The sequence below is a fragment of the Schistocerca gregaria genome, chromosome 5 (assembly GCF_023897955.1).
Source record: "Schistocerca gregaria isolate iqSchGreg1 chromosome 5, iqSchGreg1.2, whole genome shotgun sequence".
Classification (NCBI taxonomy): domain Eukaryota; kingdom Metazoa; phylum Arthropoda; class Insecta; order Orthoptera; family Acrididae; genus Schistocerca; species Schistocerca gregaria.
In genome coordinates, this window is record NC_064924.1 from 123,997,349 (window position 1) to 124,014,229 (window position 16,881).

Genomic DNA, 16,881 nt, shown 5'->3' on the forward strand with positions numbered 1-16,881 from the left:
ATAACAAGACAGCCGAATATCGATATCAGCGATGCAAGTAGGTTCGAATCCTGCCTCGGGCATGGATGTATGTGATGTCCTTAGGTTAGTTAGGTTTAAGTTGTTCTAAGTTCTAGGGGACTGATGACCTCACATGTTAAGTCCTATAGTGCTCAGAGCCTTTGGAACAGGCTACAGCAGTCCACTCACCCCACCGCCGCCCCACACCGAACTCAGGATTATTGTGCGGTTGGGCCCCCAGTGGACACCCCAAGAACGATTCATTTCAGACAAGTGTAGCCCTAATGAATAAAATATTCTCGGACTTCTTGCCGCGTCAAATCTTGGTAAAAACTCGAGCTTTCGACGATATTCACCACCACCGTCATCGTCAGGAGACTGACTGGCTAAACAGCAGCTGTGGTGGACCTTATGTAGCCCCAGGACGGCTTCTGATTATACGGCTCCTGATTGGACGGCGAATACGTCACGGTGTCGCAGATGTTGTCGACGCCTGCACTGGTGGCGCCATCGCTCCCGGAGTATCGAAGCCCCGCGGCGAATCTCTCTGACGCTTCTCCATATCGAGCGCTCGCTTCCATGCACCACTAAGATTGTAACCATTGTCACGATTAAAATTGTTATCGCACATTCTAATTTCTATCGCCTCTTTAATTACCGAGTCCCTGTATGTGGAGGCCTGAGACAGAACTTTTGTTTCATCGGACAAAATTTTATGCTTCCTAGTGAGGCTATGCTCCGCAATTGCCGATTTTTCCAGCTCCCTATTTTTAATGTGACGTTGATGTTCTGTACAGCGATCGGAAATGGTCCGGACTGACTGACCGATGTAACTACTTCCTCATTCACGAGGAATTTTGTAAATACGATGGTGGTGAGTATCGTCGAAAGCTCGAGGTTTTACCAAGATTTGACGCGGCAAGAAGTCCGAGAATATTTTATTCAACAGTGCCGTCGCGAAAGACTTCGTTCTCATGTAACCCTAATGTTTGCTTGGTAGAGTAAGTATGGTGTACGCGTACGTGGAGACAGGGTTTGCGCAGCAATCGCCGACGTAGTGTAACTGAGGCGAGATAAGGGTAACCGGCCCGCATTCGCCAAGGTAGATGGTAAACCACCTTAAAAACCATCCAGAGGCTGGCCATCACACCGGATCTCGACACTAATCCACCGGGAGGATTTTTGCCGGAGACCGGCACGCCTTCCCGCTCGGGAAGCAGCGCGTTAGACGTCGCGGCTAGACGGGTGGGCGATCCCACGACAGTATTTGCCATCAGTACGATCGAGTGGATATAAGAATCAGCTCCTGCATTGCCGCCTCTAGAGGCTACACCACGTACTAATAAGAGTATTTCAGCACCCTCTATACTTGCTACCGTTTGTGCTGTTGATCTGTAAACGTAATCATTTCATGTACCTACTCCACATGCATTGTTTTAACAATAAATCTTGAGTCAATTGGAAGCGTTTAAAAGGGGTACTAACATTTTTTACGATAGTGTATGATGATATAATTTCAAATAGTTGAACAGAAAACGCATAATCCATATTCACATTAATATCAAAACATTCCATACACCATTGAACAACGCGTAATGCTTCGATATCAAAGTAGTTTACGTTAAAAGCCCTAAGTGAATTATTATCAATAGTTTGAGATACAATTAGTTTTGTATGCATACGGCCCAACCGACCCACAGGATTTTCATTGAACTTTGCTGTAAAAAATGATTGCCACGTTGGTACAAGAATTGCCTAGAATATTAGCCAATACTCTCTGCATCTACATCTACATCTACATGACTACTCTGCAATTCACATTTAAGTGCTTGGCAGAGGGTTCATCGAACCACAATGATACTACCTCTCTACTATTCCACTCCCCACTCTGAGTGTGGGAAGCAAATTAATTTGGCGTTTAATTTCAATTAGAAGACAAGCTTGACAGTTATTCCTGTATCTGTCACCACTCTCTTTATCTGTAACATTTTTTTTTCATCTAAAGTTGATTTGAAGACCTCGGATGTAAAAGGTTTTAAGGGAAAATCGGTGAGAAACAGAGTTATTGCGGGTAAAACATGGTGCGTGGTGTGCTTTATTCATATTAGTTGATAGTTACACGACAAACTGAGAAATGGCGACTCTATATCTAATTCAAAATTCTCACTAATAGTAACTTTGTCAGGGTGTTTGCATGTAAACAGTAGTACTCCCAAAAAGATGGCTGTCAGTAGAGAAACTCCTCAGGTGTTCGTTCCAGGAAGAGGCTTTGCAGGGACGATGTGTACAAATCCGAGGGTAATGATCCTGAATGTTTTCGTGAACGCAAATGCGCTTCAAAATCGGGAAATGTGAATAATTATTTAAGCTTGTAAACAATGTTAACCAGTGCTGAGTACCAATGTTTACGTGAATTCTCGTGACATTGATATGGCAGAAATGCTATGAGCAATCCCTAAAATTGCTTACATGTTGTAGTAAGACGATAACAAGTTTAACTTTATTTTGTGCCGAATCATAGATTAATTTTGAGTTTGCTTTGCTCTATCATTCCAAAACCTGAAAATGCAAATCTTAGTATCTTAATTTTAAAGAATTCGGAATTTTTAAATCTGTATATTTGTAAAGTTTCACAGTAATTATTGGTTAACAAGCGCAACAATTTATCAGTGGTAAGTCAATAATAACTGACGTTAAATGCACTCAGTTTCAAGTAAACGATGTTATGTATCGATTGACGTATTTTTAAGAATAAAACTTTGGTTAGAATTAACAATTCTAAAAATATGTCACTACTCTGGACATATTTGAAAACAAATAAATAAATAATCTCAGCCGTTGTACTTGTCACATCTTATTTGCGAGATTTTATTCAAACTTTACTGCTCAGTTTCTCAAAACAACCATCTTGTCCCATCCGTTTGTTTACTCGGTGGTAATTATTTTAGACCTGCATTCAGTTGCTGACACCATTTGTTTTCTTCATAACTAACAATGAGCCATTTCTTATGTCACAGGAACTGGAAACGTGTTACTAGTAATGATGAAGCATATGAACAGTCATTTTTATTTTAGTGGTGAAAAATACAAGCATTTTCATGTGCACTATGGTGTGGATGCTTATAAAGGAAACTGAAAGGATGGGAAAAAACTGAGATAACCACTTAAAATAACTGAAAAAGCACATTTTATTGAAAACTGATGACGAATTGTCGAGCACAAATGTATAAAAATTCACACTTTGCTACCTCTAGGGCAGACACACACACACACACACACACACACACACACACACACACACACACACACACGGTGTATGAGCACACGTAAATACTATGATAATACTGGCGTGATCGCTCAGTGCTACACTTACGTAATACAATGACAATACAGTTCACTTACAGAAGAAATAATACTAGCGAAGTGAGCATCAATGGAGCTTCATAATACAAACACAGGATAGATTAGGCAAATAAATAGTAAAAAATTAAATAAGGATTCAGGAATGTGGATCTGATCTGTAGCTTTACTACATGATATTTGAAGGAATCCACCCCTACAAACTAGGAACACCCTATTGACAACCAGTACCCATTAACGAAGAAGACTGCTGGTGCATCAAAGTCTGTAACGGAATTATCTCACGACGACATTTTCGTTGTCGGTAGAGGGAATTGGCCTTTCTCTTCCGGTGCTAGCTGGGTGAGGATGTCACCTTAGCTACATATTAAGCCTAAGAAGTTGGTAGTAGGGTTTCACCACTGGCGAACGAAGCAGAGAGTGTCCTGTTGACTTGAGGAAGTAGATCTCTGCATGTAGGAATTGGCAGCTCATGCTTAGGATAGCAGTCTTTGACATCTACCAGGTGACACCCAAACATGGAGCGGTGTGGACCCTCAGGGAAGTGATTTGATGGACGAGCTGGGAGTAGTGACCGTTGGTAATCTCTGTGGGAGACCAGTCAACGGATGTGGGATTTCTGTCGTGACACTGACGGCGAATTTTCAGTCCCAGCTACGCTGCGGTGGCGGGTGTCTGTGGTGCGTAGCACGCAGACGGGGTTGTGATGAGGCTTGAGCCAGTCTTCCTCCTCCCTGTGACGTCACGGCGGGTTGGCCCAGGATGGGCCGGCCGGAACCGCGAGCCTGTGAGATGTGGCGCCCGGAGGCGCGGAAGGGGACGTGCTGCCTGCTGTCTCGCTGGAGACGCCCCGCTTACAGCTCGACAGGGCGGATGCGACCGTTGGCGTCGAAGAGGCGCTCACTGGGCGGCAACACGCCCACTAGGTTGGGCTCCAGCACGGCCACCATGTCCGGCCCGTGGCCGATGCCCTGGAAGGCGAGGCTGGCGTCGCGGCCTGCGTACTCCAGCAGAATCTCCTCGCCACCGGGGTGCTGCAAGGAAGACGAGCTACGGTTACCCTCTGAACCACTCCCCTCCTTGTTAAATCGACCTTAATGTATATATAACCGGGACGTTATACCGCTGTGATCTGAAGAAACTAGAACGCTTCAACCAACAGAAGCAAAGATATATCATGAACCTGAAATGGGATGACTTCATATCCAACACGGCTGTTCTTGAGAAAGTAAAAATGTATAGCATGGAAGCTCTTATCATTGGGCATCAACTCAGATGGGTTGGACGTGTCCAGCGGATGAAAAATTACAGACTTCCACGTCAAATGCTGTACAGCGAAGTGAGCACAGGTAAAAGGCCACGAGGTGCCCCTCTCAAACGTTGTAAGAATCAGTACAAGAAATAACTGAGAAACTTGAACATCGATCCGAGTAACTGGTCCACAATAGCAGAAGATCGAAGTCGCTGGCGCTCAGTTACCTCAAACGGTCTTCAAAACTTTTAGCTGGAACGTCGAAGAATGGAGAATGACAAAGGCCGGAGACGTAAACTCCTCCAGGCTCAGCCACGTCCTCCACCTTCCATCAGCTGTAATGTCTGTGGCCGCCCGTTCCACGCTAGGATTGGATTGCTAAGCCATCCACGACACTTCCACGCCTGAACCGTGACAAAGGAAACCTCAGGAGAGAAATGAAAACTCGGATACGAGTGTCAGCCGACGACAGTGGTCCGGGAAGACGATGATTCAAGCCCATTTCTGGCCTTCCTGATTTAGGTTTTCCGTTATTTCCCTAAAGTCACTTGAGATACATGCCTGGATGGTTCCTTTGAAAGGGCATGCCCAACTTCCTTCCCAATCCTTCCCTAATCCGATTGGTCCGATGATCTCGCTGTTTGGTCGCTTCACTCAAATCAGCCAACTAGTATACAGGGTTATTCTTAAGTACCTCTGGTGTTTCAAGAGACGATGCTTGAATAACAGAAGACACACAGAAAACTGACACATATCAGTGGACAGACCATCTTTCAAAGTTCTGATTCGTAATACGCGCTGCAGCGTTGTTGCACTACGGGGGTAGGGGCCACAGAGCGTGTAGAGTTATCATCCACAGTGTGTTGTCGCCTCAAAATAGCTGATGCTTGAGGTTAGGCAACCCAGTGAACAGATTTCCGCAGCGGGCTGCTTTCGTACTTTTCAGGGCAATTCTTCTCAACGACTTCAGTGAATTGCCCGCACGCGTTCACGTTCGACGCATCACAAACGGGGCCCGTAATGAACACTTGTAAACTGGGAAAGATGCTCAGTTCGTTCACATGTGTATATTTTCGGAATGCCTTGTAGTATTCGCACAGTCGAAATCTGAAACCCTCGGAGGTATTTATGAATAAATGGTTCAAATGGCTCTGAGCACTATGGGACTTAACTGCTATGGTCATTAGTCCCCTAGGACTTAGAACTACTTAAACCTAACTAACCTAAGGACATCACACAACACCCAGCCATCACGAGGCAGAGAAAACCCCTGACCCCGCCGGGAATCGAAACCGGAAACCCGGGCGCGGGAAGCGAGAACGCTACCACACGACCACGAGATGCGGGCTATTTATGAATAACCGTGTATGTAAGCTACATGGATGAAATATTAGTCAGTCTAGAGGGCTTACTCTAGTACGTTGCAACACAGCCTCTAGCTATATATGACTGTAGTATCTGTTCTGTAAAGAACAGTTACCGTTGATGACCATGCAGCTTTGCTAGAAATGAAATGAAAATTGAAACCCTAGCTGCAAACAGGTGTTGATATACTTCATTGGGGACATGTTGAAAATGTGGGCCCCGACCGGATCTCGAACCCGGGATCTCCTGCAGTAGATCCCAGGTTCGAGTCCCGGTCGGGGCACACATTTTCAACATGTCCCCAATGACAGCCTCTATTGTTGGTAACGGTCTGATTTCACTGAGGAAGAGAAATCCCAAACTTCTTAAGATGTCCCACACGCAGCTAAAACTACTCATTGATGATTAGATCCCATTCAGCTACTAAGTTGTGAAAATGGTGATTACTGTCTTTTACCTGTTGTTGTAAATAGTCCCTCACATTTTATATGGGATCGAAAGCAGTAGTATACACATGACATTCATCATGAAGATGTAGAAGAAAGGCAACACCTAGTCACCGAGCCTTGAATAAACATCGTGGTTGATGTTCACAGCAACATGAACGAGTGGACCAAAATTATGGTACGAAAAACACGTCATTAACCTTGCGTAACCACATCTGGCCTTAACTTCACCCTCCGATCACCGCAGCTTAAACGCCGCCAGTTCACGCAGTGCCTTTTATCATCTGAAAAGAGGTAAAAACGTCACCTGCATGACCACAGTACATGCCAGCCACCATTCAACTAGTGTCAAGTTTTTGTTTGGACCATTCAGTATCTACAACTTTAAGTATCGCTGTGAGCTACGTCCCTTTGCGAGGCACCCGATTCCATATAACAACTGCACGCTGTTCTCTTCATTACGTTCGATTAGACACTGGTTAGAAGGACCTACATTCACTGACAGTACAGGTTTCTGACAGGTTCATAACCGATTGCCACTGATAAGGCATGGAACTCATCTTTCGTTCCCTGTACATTCGAATGTTTCTATGGAGGAGGAGGATCTTTGTGTTTAACGTCCCGTCGACAACGAGGTCATTAGAGACGGAGCGCAAGGTCGGGTGAGGGAAGGAATTCGGCCGTGCCCTTTCAAAGGAACCATCCCGGCATTTGTCTCAAGCGATTTAGGGAAATCACGGTAAACCTAAATCAGGATGGCAGGAGACGGGATTGAACCGTTGTCTTCCCGAATGTTTCTATGACCAGAGTTCTTACTTCACCTTATTAGATGACAGTGGTTCATCATTCATTTTAGGAGAGAGTGCGAGTGACCAATATCTTGTCTAGACGGCTTATATGCACAGCGTAGCGGGTATAAGTGCAGATGTCTCTACTGATACCTGAGGATAGCGTGCTGAACAACATTGCATCAGTATTTACGCCATTTGCTGACTAATAAGTATAATTACACTACCGGCCAATAAAATTGCTACACCACGAAGATGACGTGGTACAGACGCGAAATTTAACCGACAGGAAGAAGATGTTGTGATATGCAAATGATTAGCTCTTCAGAGCATTCATACAAGGTTGGCGCCGGTGGCGACACCTACAACGTGCTGACATGAGGAAAGTTTCCAAACCATTTCTCATACATAAACAGCAATTGACCGGCGTTGCCTGGTGAAAATTTGTTGTGATTCCTCGTATAAAGAGGAGAAATACGTACCATCACGTTTCCGACTTCGATAAAGGTCGGATTGTAGCCTATCGCGATTGCTGTTTATCGTATCGCGACATTGCTGTTCGCGTTGGTCGACATCCAATGACTGTTAGCAGAATATGGAATCGGTGGGTTCAGGAGGGTAATACGGAACGCCCTGCTGGATCCCAACGGCCTCGTGTATCACTAGCAGTCGAGATGACAGGGATCTTATCCGCATGGCTGAAACGGATCGTGCAGCCATTTCTCGATCCCTGAGTCAGCAGATGGGGACGTTTGCAAGACAACCATCTGCACGAACAGTTCGACGACGTTTGCAGCAGCATGGACTATCTGCTCGGAGACCGTGGCTGCGGTTACCCTTGACGCTGCATCACAGACAGGAGCGCCTGTGATGGTGAACTCAACGACCAACCTGATTACACGAATGCCAAAACGTCATTTTTTCGGATGAATCCAGGTTCTGTTTACAGCATCATGATGGTCGCATCCGTGTTTGGCGACATCGCGGGTAACGCACATTGGAAGCGTGTATTCGTCATCGACATATTGGCGTATCACCCAGCATGATGGTATGGGGTGCTATTGGTTACACGTCTCGGTCACCTCTTGTTGGCATTGACGGCACTTTGAACAGTGCACGTTACATTTCAGATGTTTTACGACCCGTGGCTCTACCCTTCATTAGATCCCTGCAAATATCTACATTTCAGCAGGATAATGTCCGACCGCATGTTGCAGTTCCTGTATAGGCCATTTTGGATACAGAAAATGTTCGACTGCTGCCCTGTCCAGCACATTCTCCAGATCCCTAACCAATTGAAAACGTCTGGTCAATGGCGGCTGAGCAACTGGCTCGTCGCAATACGCCAGTCACTACTCTTGATGAACTGTAGTATCGTGTTGAAGCTGCATGGGCAGCTGTACCTGTACACGCCATCCAATCTCTGTTTGACGCAATGCCGTTATTTCGGCCAGAGATGGTTGATCTGGGTAGTGATTTCTCAGGATGTATGCACCCAAATTGAGTGAAAATGTAATCACATGTCTGTTGTAATATAATATATTTGTCCAATGAGTACCCGTTTATTATCTGCATTTATTTTTGGTGTAGCAATTTTAATGGTCGTTAGTGTAAGTATAATCATTACCAGTCGTATATTTTTAAGTTGGATTGCACCTGCAAATGTAAGTGACAAGCAGGGGCAGCAAGTCAGGTATTGAAGTGTGTATGCATGAACGCAAAACGGTTAGTCTATGCTGATAGGCATAGCGCACTTAGTGGTGCAGTTACATCAGTGCGGAAGACATCACGTTGTAAAGTTTGTGACGCGTTTGTACGAAGACCATTCGATGCAGAGACAAAACTACCAACACACAGTTGTGGGTACATATTAAGGTCCACATATAAAAATATCTGCAGTTATACCCGTTACACCCTGAGAGAGAGAGAAAGAGAGAGAGAGAGAGAGAGAGAGAGAGAGAGAGAGAGAGAGAGAGAGAGAGAGAGGTAGTTACCTTGGAGAGGAAGTCTGTGATGTCGTAGACGCGGTCATTGATGATGATCCAGCAGTCATCAGGGCAGTCATGGCAGGCGACTTCTGATAAAGACACCTGTGGCGGCTGTTGGTCTCTGAGCCGCAGCGCGGTCACAGCGAGGCATAGCGCATCACCAGCCAGCGAGAGCAGGTTGGCCGCCGCCTGTAACAACGCAGTATTATTTTGCAGACTTCTGCAGCAGGTGTCGAGTTCTCAGCCGCTGTTGCATGGGGCAGTTTCAGCGTTGCAGTGTTGTGAGAGAGGGACAGACAGAGGGGGGCACGAAGGAAGGAATGATAAGCGCCAGTCTAGGTCCAAGTTCTGTCGTGCAGGGAGGTCAGCTCTGGGTATATCAACACAGGTGTGCGATAGATGGGCAGGAATGAAGTGTGTAAGATAGAGGTGGGGAACAGGTAGGAAGAAAGGACAGGCGCGTATGAGTCAATACTGCTTCGTGGGGCACGCCAACATGGCACTGTTGTGAGAGGGACATAAAGACAGGAAAAAATGGGGAGGGGGAAGGAAGGATTGGTGAGAGAGTGTTTAGGGATCAGACTTTGCAGCAGAGGTGCGTCAACAAGGCAGTATTGTGTGAGAGAGACAGAAAGGGAGCAAGCAGGAAAATGGGAAAGCGGGGCAGGGAAGGAAGAATAAGTATTTGTCAAGGAGTCAACCTGTGCTGCATGGGACATGTCAGCAATTGAAGTGTCACCAATAGAGAGGCAGAAAGAAAGAGGGTGAGAATACAGTGAGTGGGGGGTAGGAGGAAGGAAGTATGAGCATCTGTGGAGGGGGCAGGCACCACTACATGGAGTGTGCCAACGTGGCAGCGTTGACATAGATAGAGAGAGAGAGAGGGGGAGAGAGAGAGAGAGAGAGAGAGAGAGAGAGAGAGAGAGAGAGAGAGAGAGAGAAATAGAAGGGGAAGAAGGGAAGGATGAATGTGTGTGTAAGAGTCAGACTGTCCAGCATGGCCCTATAAACGTAGCAGCATTGCGAGAGAGAGACAGAACGAGAGAAGCAAGAAAAGGAGAAGGGAGAAAGGAAGGACAGTCGTATGTATAGGGGTCAAGATCTCGTACATAATCACAAGGTCAGAATGGGGGAAGGATATGGAAGGCAAAACTCACAAACCATGGACTTTGTTGTGGTGGGGCAGCTAGACAATACATGTAGTCTTATTATAGGCACGATATGGACGGGTGTTGCAGCCTTGTCAGTAACTGAAGAATCGACTGTCTCAATGACTGATGCATGTGACCGTCTAACATCGATATGCTAAATTGTACTGCGAACAGCTGAAAACAGGGACAATGCTACAGTCTTTACGTTTCGTGATGCCATGCAGCTCAACTGTACCATTTAAGGATATTGTCATCTTCTTGGGTAACATATTACAGAATTAAAATATTCTCTCATTCAGATCTCTGGGCGCCGATTATTCAGGAGGATATCATCAGAAAAAAAAGCAATCTGGCGTTCTAGTGGTTGAAACATGACATGTTAGATCTCTTAATCGGAATGGTGGCTTAGAGAATTTGAGAAGAGAAATGGGTATGTTGAAGTTCGATGCAGTGGGAATTACTGAAGTGTGGTGGCAGGAAGATTATCCTGGGTTCCTGAGAAAGGCAGGAACATGAAAGTCAATGCTGATACTACGATTGGTCTTGTAAGATATATTAAAGAGAGGCAAACCCACATGTATAGCATTTTTACATTTAGAAAAGGTTACATGAATAACATTTTTAGGTTCAGCGAAAGTTTTTGACAATATTGACCGGAACACTCTTTGAAATTTGAGGGCAGAAGGGATAATTTTCAGCGAGTGAAAATTTGTCTATATTTCGTACAGAAAGCAGACTGCAGTTATAAGAATTGAAGGACATGGAAAGGAGACATTACCTGAGAAGGGAATGAGACAGGGTTGTAGCCAACACGCGATGTTATTCAATCTGTACAATGAACAAGCAGTAAAGGGAACGTGAGGAAATTTGGAAAGGTATTATTTCGTGACGGCAAATAAAAATTGCTGACGACATCGTAATTATGTTGGAGACGACAAAGGATTTGGAAGATCAATTGAACGGAATTGATAACGTCTTTTTTAAAAAGAATTTATAAGTTAGAAATCAACAGAAGTGAAACTAGGGTAACGGAATGTAGTCTAATTAAATAAAGTGATGCTGAAGGAATCATATTAGGAAATTAGATACTGGTACTAAAACTGTGAGATGAGACTTGCTATTTTAGCAATGAAACAGTTGAAGATGACTGAAGCACGGAAGGTATAAAAGACAGAGCTGCAATACCACGAAAGCTTTTCCGATAAAGAGAAATTTGCTGTTGTCGAACACAAATTGAAGTGTTGAGAAGTCTTTACTGAAGGTGTTCATCTGAACTATAGACTTGTAATGAAATGATACGAAGACTATAAACGCTTCATGCAAGAAGAGAAGTTTTTGAACTGTAGTGTTACTGAAGAGTAATGAGATTAAATGGGTAGACGAGATAAGTAATGAGGAAGTTTATATGAGATACCGGAAGGGGATGGAAAGGGAAAGGACAGGTGCGAAGCTCATGGCTTACAGCGCCATAGGGCACTGTTGGCAGTGGCGAAAAAAGTTGAAAATTTGTGCTGAACTGGAAGTTCACATTTTTTCAGCTTCACATGTGCACACAAGTATGTTGCCTGGAGAATCTTAACAATAATGCAGAATTGTAGTGTAGGAATGAATTCTTACTTCTCTGGATGCAGTAGAATTTTAGGAAATGGCTTGTGGTATGTAGAGTGGAGTGTTTGTGATCTGGCCCATTACAGGGACACCGTTCTTTCGATCCAACTACTAGGAGATGAGGTTGTGGGGTAGGAAGGTTCCCAATTTGGAGTAAGCAGAAGAGGCTTAATAATTCCTGTGTTTACCTTAAAACCAAGGCAATCGTCCCGTAAACCTTGGTAGCAATCAGCTGATTCGAACTATTTTTAATCTAATTATGAGTCAATTTTGTCCCTAGAAGAAATAAAAAAGTTTGTGTGTGTGTGTGTGTGTGTGTGTGTGTGTGTGTGTTGCACTGCATAGTCCATGTATTGGGCTGTACCTTTCTATCGCAAGCAGCAATTTACTACAGTAAGCAGTACTAACACAAAACACAGACCCTGAAGAAAAAAAAATTTTGTTAGGGTCAGACTGATTATCTGTTTTTAAGCCGCACTTGCTATGACAGCGATAGACGCTTACGCACCGATGGTGGAAACTTACCGTGGTGGGAGGAACTGTGATTGGCTGACTTTCACTGCCGAGAGAAGCGGCCATCTTGCTGGCGAATCAGTAGTCTGCTCTGGCACCTGAAACAGCAGAAGCAACGTCGCTCGTTTATTCAGTGCTGCGGATTACCTTTCATTTCGTTTAGCATTTTTTTAAAAATTTTGACGTACAAGTACTTGTTACTTTGGTGCGTCACTTTTGTGTTTTACTGTCCACATTAATACACATCGTTAAGGTGAATACCATATTCACTGTAAGCATAGCGTACAAAGATGTTATTTATGCGTGAGATAAGTAGTCGTATTTTTTACACGTAGCGAAACGTTTTATACTAAGTGATTCCAAACTTTTAGTGCAGCTGACCTCTTCGTCCCTTATAATTCGGAATTACGAGTTTGGATTTTAAGGATCTCATATCTAGCATCCATCGACTAATCATGCGTCTCAATTCTCAACGTCTTAACGTATTTGTAGCTTCAGTATGGGCTGAAATTCCAGGCAGTGGAATTACATGCAGTAACAAAAGTTGTGAGCCTGGTATCTAAACAGAAAAACCTACAGAAGTGGCACAGAGTCACAATTGTTGAACTACATGAAAAACTATACGGAAACTACGGCGTGCACACACTTTATTCAATATGTAAACGTCACCGCACGTATTCGGATTTAGGTTATGACATATTCGATATGCCTGGCGTCATTGGCGATATTGTAGCACTGACGAATAGCGAAATTCTGCATGCCCCGCTGAAGTGTCGGAACGTCGATACTGTTGATGATCTCTTGAATGGCTCTTTTCAGCTCAGCAATGGTTTTGGGGTTACTGCTTACACCTTGCCTATAATATGGCCCCACAAAAAAGTGTGTTCAGATTCGGAGAATATGGCGGTCAATCGAGGCCCATGGCAGCGGTCTCTGGTTCCCCACAGCCAGAATGCGGTCCTCAAAGTGCTCCCCCAGCACATCAAATACTCTCTTGCTTCGATGGGGTCGAGCTCCATCTTGCATGAAACACATCTTGTCGAAATAAGGGTCATTTTGAATAATGGAGATGAAATCATCTTCCGAAACCTTCACATACCGTTCGGTAGTCACCGTGCCATCAAGGAATATCGCACCGATTATTCAGTGACTGGACGCTGCATACCACACAGTCACCCGTTGAGGGTGAAGAGACTTCTCGATCGCGAAATGCGGATTCTCATTCCCCCAAACTCGCTAATTTTGCTTATTGACTATTCTGTTCTATCGCTTGTGCCTTGGTCCCGTATAGTGCGCGGAGTTGGCGTGGTTAAATCGGATTTGGCATGTTAATGTGAATGGTGGCCGGATGCCCTTCCTGCCACCACCCCATAACCCCCCCCCCCCTTCCCGCCCCCTGGGACGGAATCAGAGTATCCGATCTGTCTTCGTCTAGTGTAAATCACGGAAAAGTACGGATGTGTGTCAAATGTCTGAGTCGTGTAACTGAGGCTGGACCTGTGGAACAACCCAGTATTCACCTAGAGGGATGTGGGAAACCGCCTAAAAACCACATCCAGGCTGGCCGGCACACCGGCCCTCGTCGTTAATCTGGCGGGCGGATTCGATCCGGCGCGCCTACCCGAGTACAGGAAGCACCGGATTACCGTTCTCGGCTAACCTGGAGGGTAACTTTGCTTATTGACAAACCCATCAAAATCAATTTGGGCTTCGTCGCTAAACGCGTACCAATACCCCGCGGCCAATCGTGCAGTCTGGACGTCCTAACACAAACCGTTCATTAGTTACGACGGTTTTATTGCATATAGTTCAATAGTTGCCACCCTGTGTATCTCTCTACGCATCTTACTTCTGGTGTCTCTCCTGAAAGCTGTCAGACGCATTTTTTAAAATTAAGGTTCGGCATTTTCTTGCAATTTTATTAGTAAAATGGACTTAGCCCGAAGAAGTAGTACTAGTCACGTATTTCATGCAGTGTCTAGGAAAAACTTTCATTTGCCTATGGTTACGAACCTTTTTTTTTTCAAAATGGAGATGAGACATGTTGCCATCAGTTCAGACACAACCGAAAACATGTAGGGAAGCAGTCTGCTAAAAAATTCAAGCCATCCACACAAGTGCGGGAAAGGTAGTGCTCGCCTTCTTATCGATTACTTGTAGCATGCGACAACGGTGAATGGCTGTGATGCAGACCTTGACCACCTTTCGCAATACGATCAAATCCAAGCGACCAGGGCGGTTCACTCGCGGTCACGATCTGCTCCACGAGACTGCAAGGCCGCAAGCAGCAAACGATGTCAAGGAGTTCTTACAGACGTTTAAATGGGAGGTTTCCGGTCACCCTCCACACAGTCCGGGCCTGCCATTTTTGGAGAGCTAAAGACGGCTTTCAAAGGCAAACCGTTCGCCTCGGACGAGGACGTTAAGTCGCACGTTCGGAACTTGTTCAGAATGCAGGTGCAGGAACTTTACCTGACGGACATTCACTGCCTCGTGTCAACTGGGGTAGATGTGTCTCAAGAGTGCTGGGCAATAAATAGTTTTGAAACAAAGGTACAGATTTGTGTTTACAGGGTTCAGGATCGTTTTGCTTTGAATGGCCCCGTCATTAGTTGCTGTGCTGAAGAGAGCAGTGACTGACGGTGATAGCAGAAGATAATGGTTTCAGCTGAACAGACACAATTTTAATTGCTGTCCATGGCTGGTTATGTTAGACACCAATTTTTCGCGAAGTGTACTGGATAAAGAATGACTATTAAAGTGAAATGAAATTATAGTGTAACATTGTTGGTCTGTAGGCCCTGTCCTGGGAAGTTCGGCCGTCAAGTTGCAAGTCTTATTTCAGGTGACGCCACACTGGGCAGCTTGTGCGTCGGTGATGATGAGTACAACACAACACCCAGTCCACAGGAGGAGAAAAATTTCCTACCCGGCCGAGAATCCAACCCGGGCCCACTGCATGGTATGGAAAGATATTAGCACTCAGGTAAGCAGGCGGAGAGACTGGCTACTAAATCAACTATGATGAAGCTAACGCAATGCTAATTTGTTAATATAAGGGGGCGATCAAAAAGATTCCGTTTGAGGGAGACAGTAAGTCCTTGCTTTCGTGTCGATGCTTACAGACTTGCATCGAAGTCGCGCTGGATTGCATATACTCCGCAGCAACGCACTCAAACGAATACTTTTTAATTGCCCCTTGTATAAGAAAGCTGTAGCGCAGAAAGAGCACTGCAGTAAGATACTGTAAGATGCAGTATTATAAATACCGAAGCTCAATTGCTGCATGCATTACACTTTGCTAATGTACAGAGGACAGTAGATCGGCTTAGTCGATGAAAAATGCACTTCTAGACACACCCAGACACGTTCGCTTACCGGAAAGAATTCCGTGCGATCGTCACTGGCTGGCCGTCGTCCACAACCGGGCATTTCCAATCAGTGGTCGTGTGGAAACTTTTTCTCGATTCGATGCCCCTTTCTGTGCCCCAACCTAATTACCTGGTCGTTCTTCCCACTCTGTATACTGGGAACTTGTAAGGTTTATGTGTCACAGCTGTTTTTCCAGCGCAAGTTGGACCTCGCAGAGTCAGGTGCGCGCGCGCGCTCGTGTATGTGTGTGTGTGAGAGAGAGAGCGGCGCGCATCGTTCGTGCATCGCGATATCGGCCGGCTGGTGTGCTGGTTGCCTCGCGACTGGCGCTGTGCTGCGTTGCTTGGAGACCGGTCCGCGGCCGGCGGTCACGTGAGGCTGGCCCGCCGTCAGGTGACGCTCACGTTCAGCTCACCTGGCGCGGTCACGCTTTCCGCACGAGGAAAAGCCAGCGGACCGCTCGCGTCGACCAATGGCCGGCGTCGGCTGCGCTGCACCACCACAGCCACCTGCCTTACGTAAGGCAGCCACAGCCGCCCGACCACTTGGGGCACAGCAGCGCCCGTTCCACGGCGGTGCCGACCGCTCGCAGCTCGCAGCGCGGCGGACACAGGGCGCATTTCAAGGTACCCTACTTACGGCCGTGTGGGGGGTTAAGAACGTGCACGAACTCGACCAGGATGTAATTCGAGTAATCTCAGTTAAATCTCGGCTACCACGTTCAGCAGTCAATGTTATACGGAAACTTCGCCCAGAGGCCATCGATACCGACCGACCGCCGTGTCATCCTCCGCCAATGGCGTAACTCGATGCGGTGTGGAGCGGCTGTGGGGTCGGTACACCGCTCTCCCGGTTTTGTCAGATTTCGTGATCCGCTGCCGCTATTACTGGCTCAAGTAGCTACTCAACTGGAATCACGAGCCTGGCTGCAGTCCTCCCAGCGAGAAGAAATCTCCCGTAGAACCGCGAACTGTACACGAGTCCTACAGATACAAAGATTGTTGTTGTTGTGGTCTTCAGTCCAGAGACTGGTTTGAT

At 45.8% G+C, this 16,881-nt stretch overlaps 1 protein-coding gene across 1 annotated transcript; it reads right to left on the reverse strand.

Moving 5' to 3' along the window:
* Nucleotides 1-3,172: 3,172 nt before the first annotated feature.
* LOC126271895 (uncharacterized) lies at nucleotides 3,173-12,569 on the reverse strand. Its single transcript, XM_049974277.1, has 3 exons — nucleotides 12,484-12,569; nucleotides 9,206-9,388; nucleotides 3,173-4,394 (listed from the first exon to the last, which is right to left on the reverse strand). Exons 1-3 carry the CDS (start codon nucleotides 12,535-12,537, stop codon nucleotides 4,215-4,217), a joined length of 417 nt encoding a protein of 138 aa, XP_049830234.1. The 5' UTR covers nucleotides 12,538-12,569; the 3' UTR covers nucleotides 3,173-4,214.
* Between the last annotated feature and the right edge of the window lie 4,312 nt (nucleotides 12,570-16,881).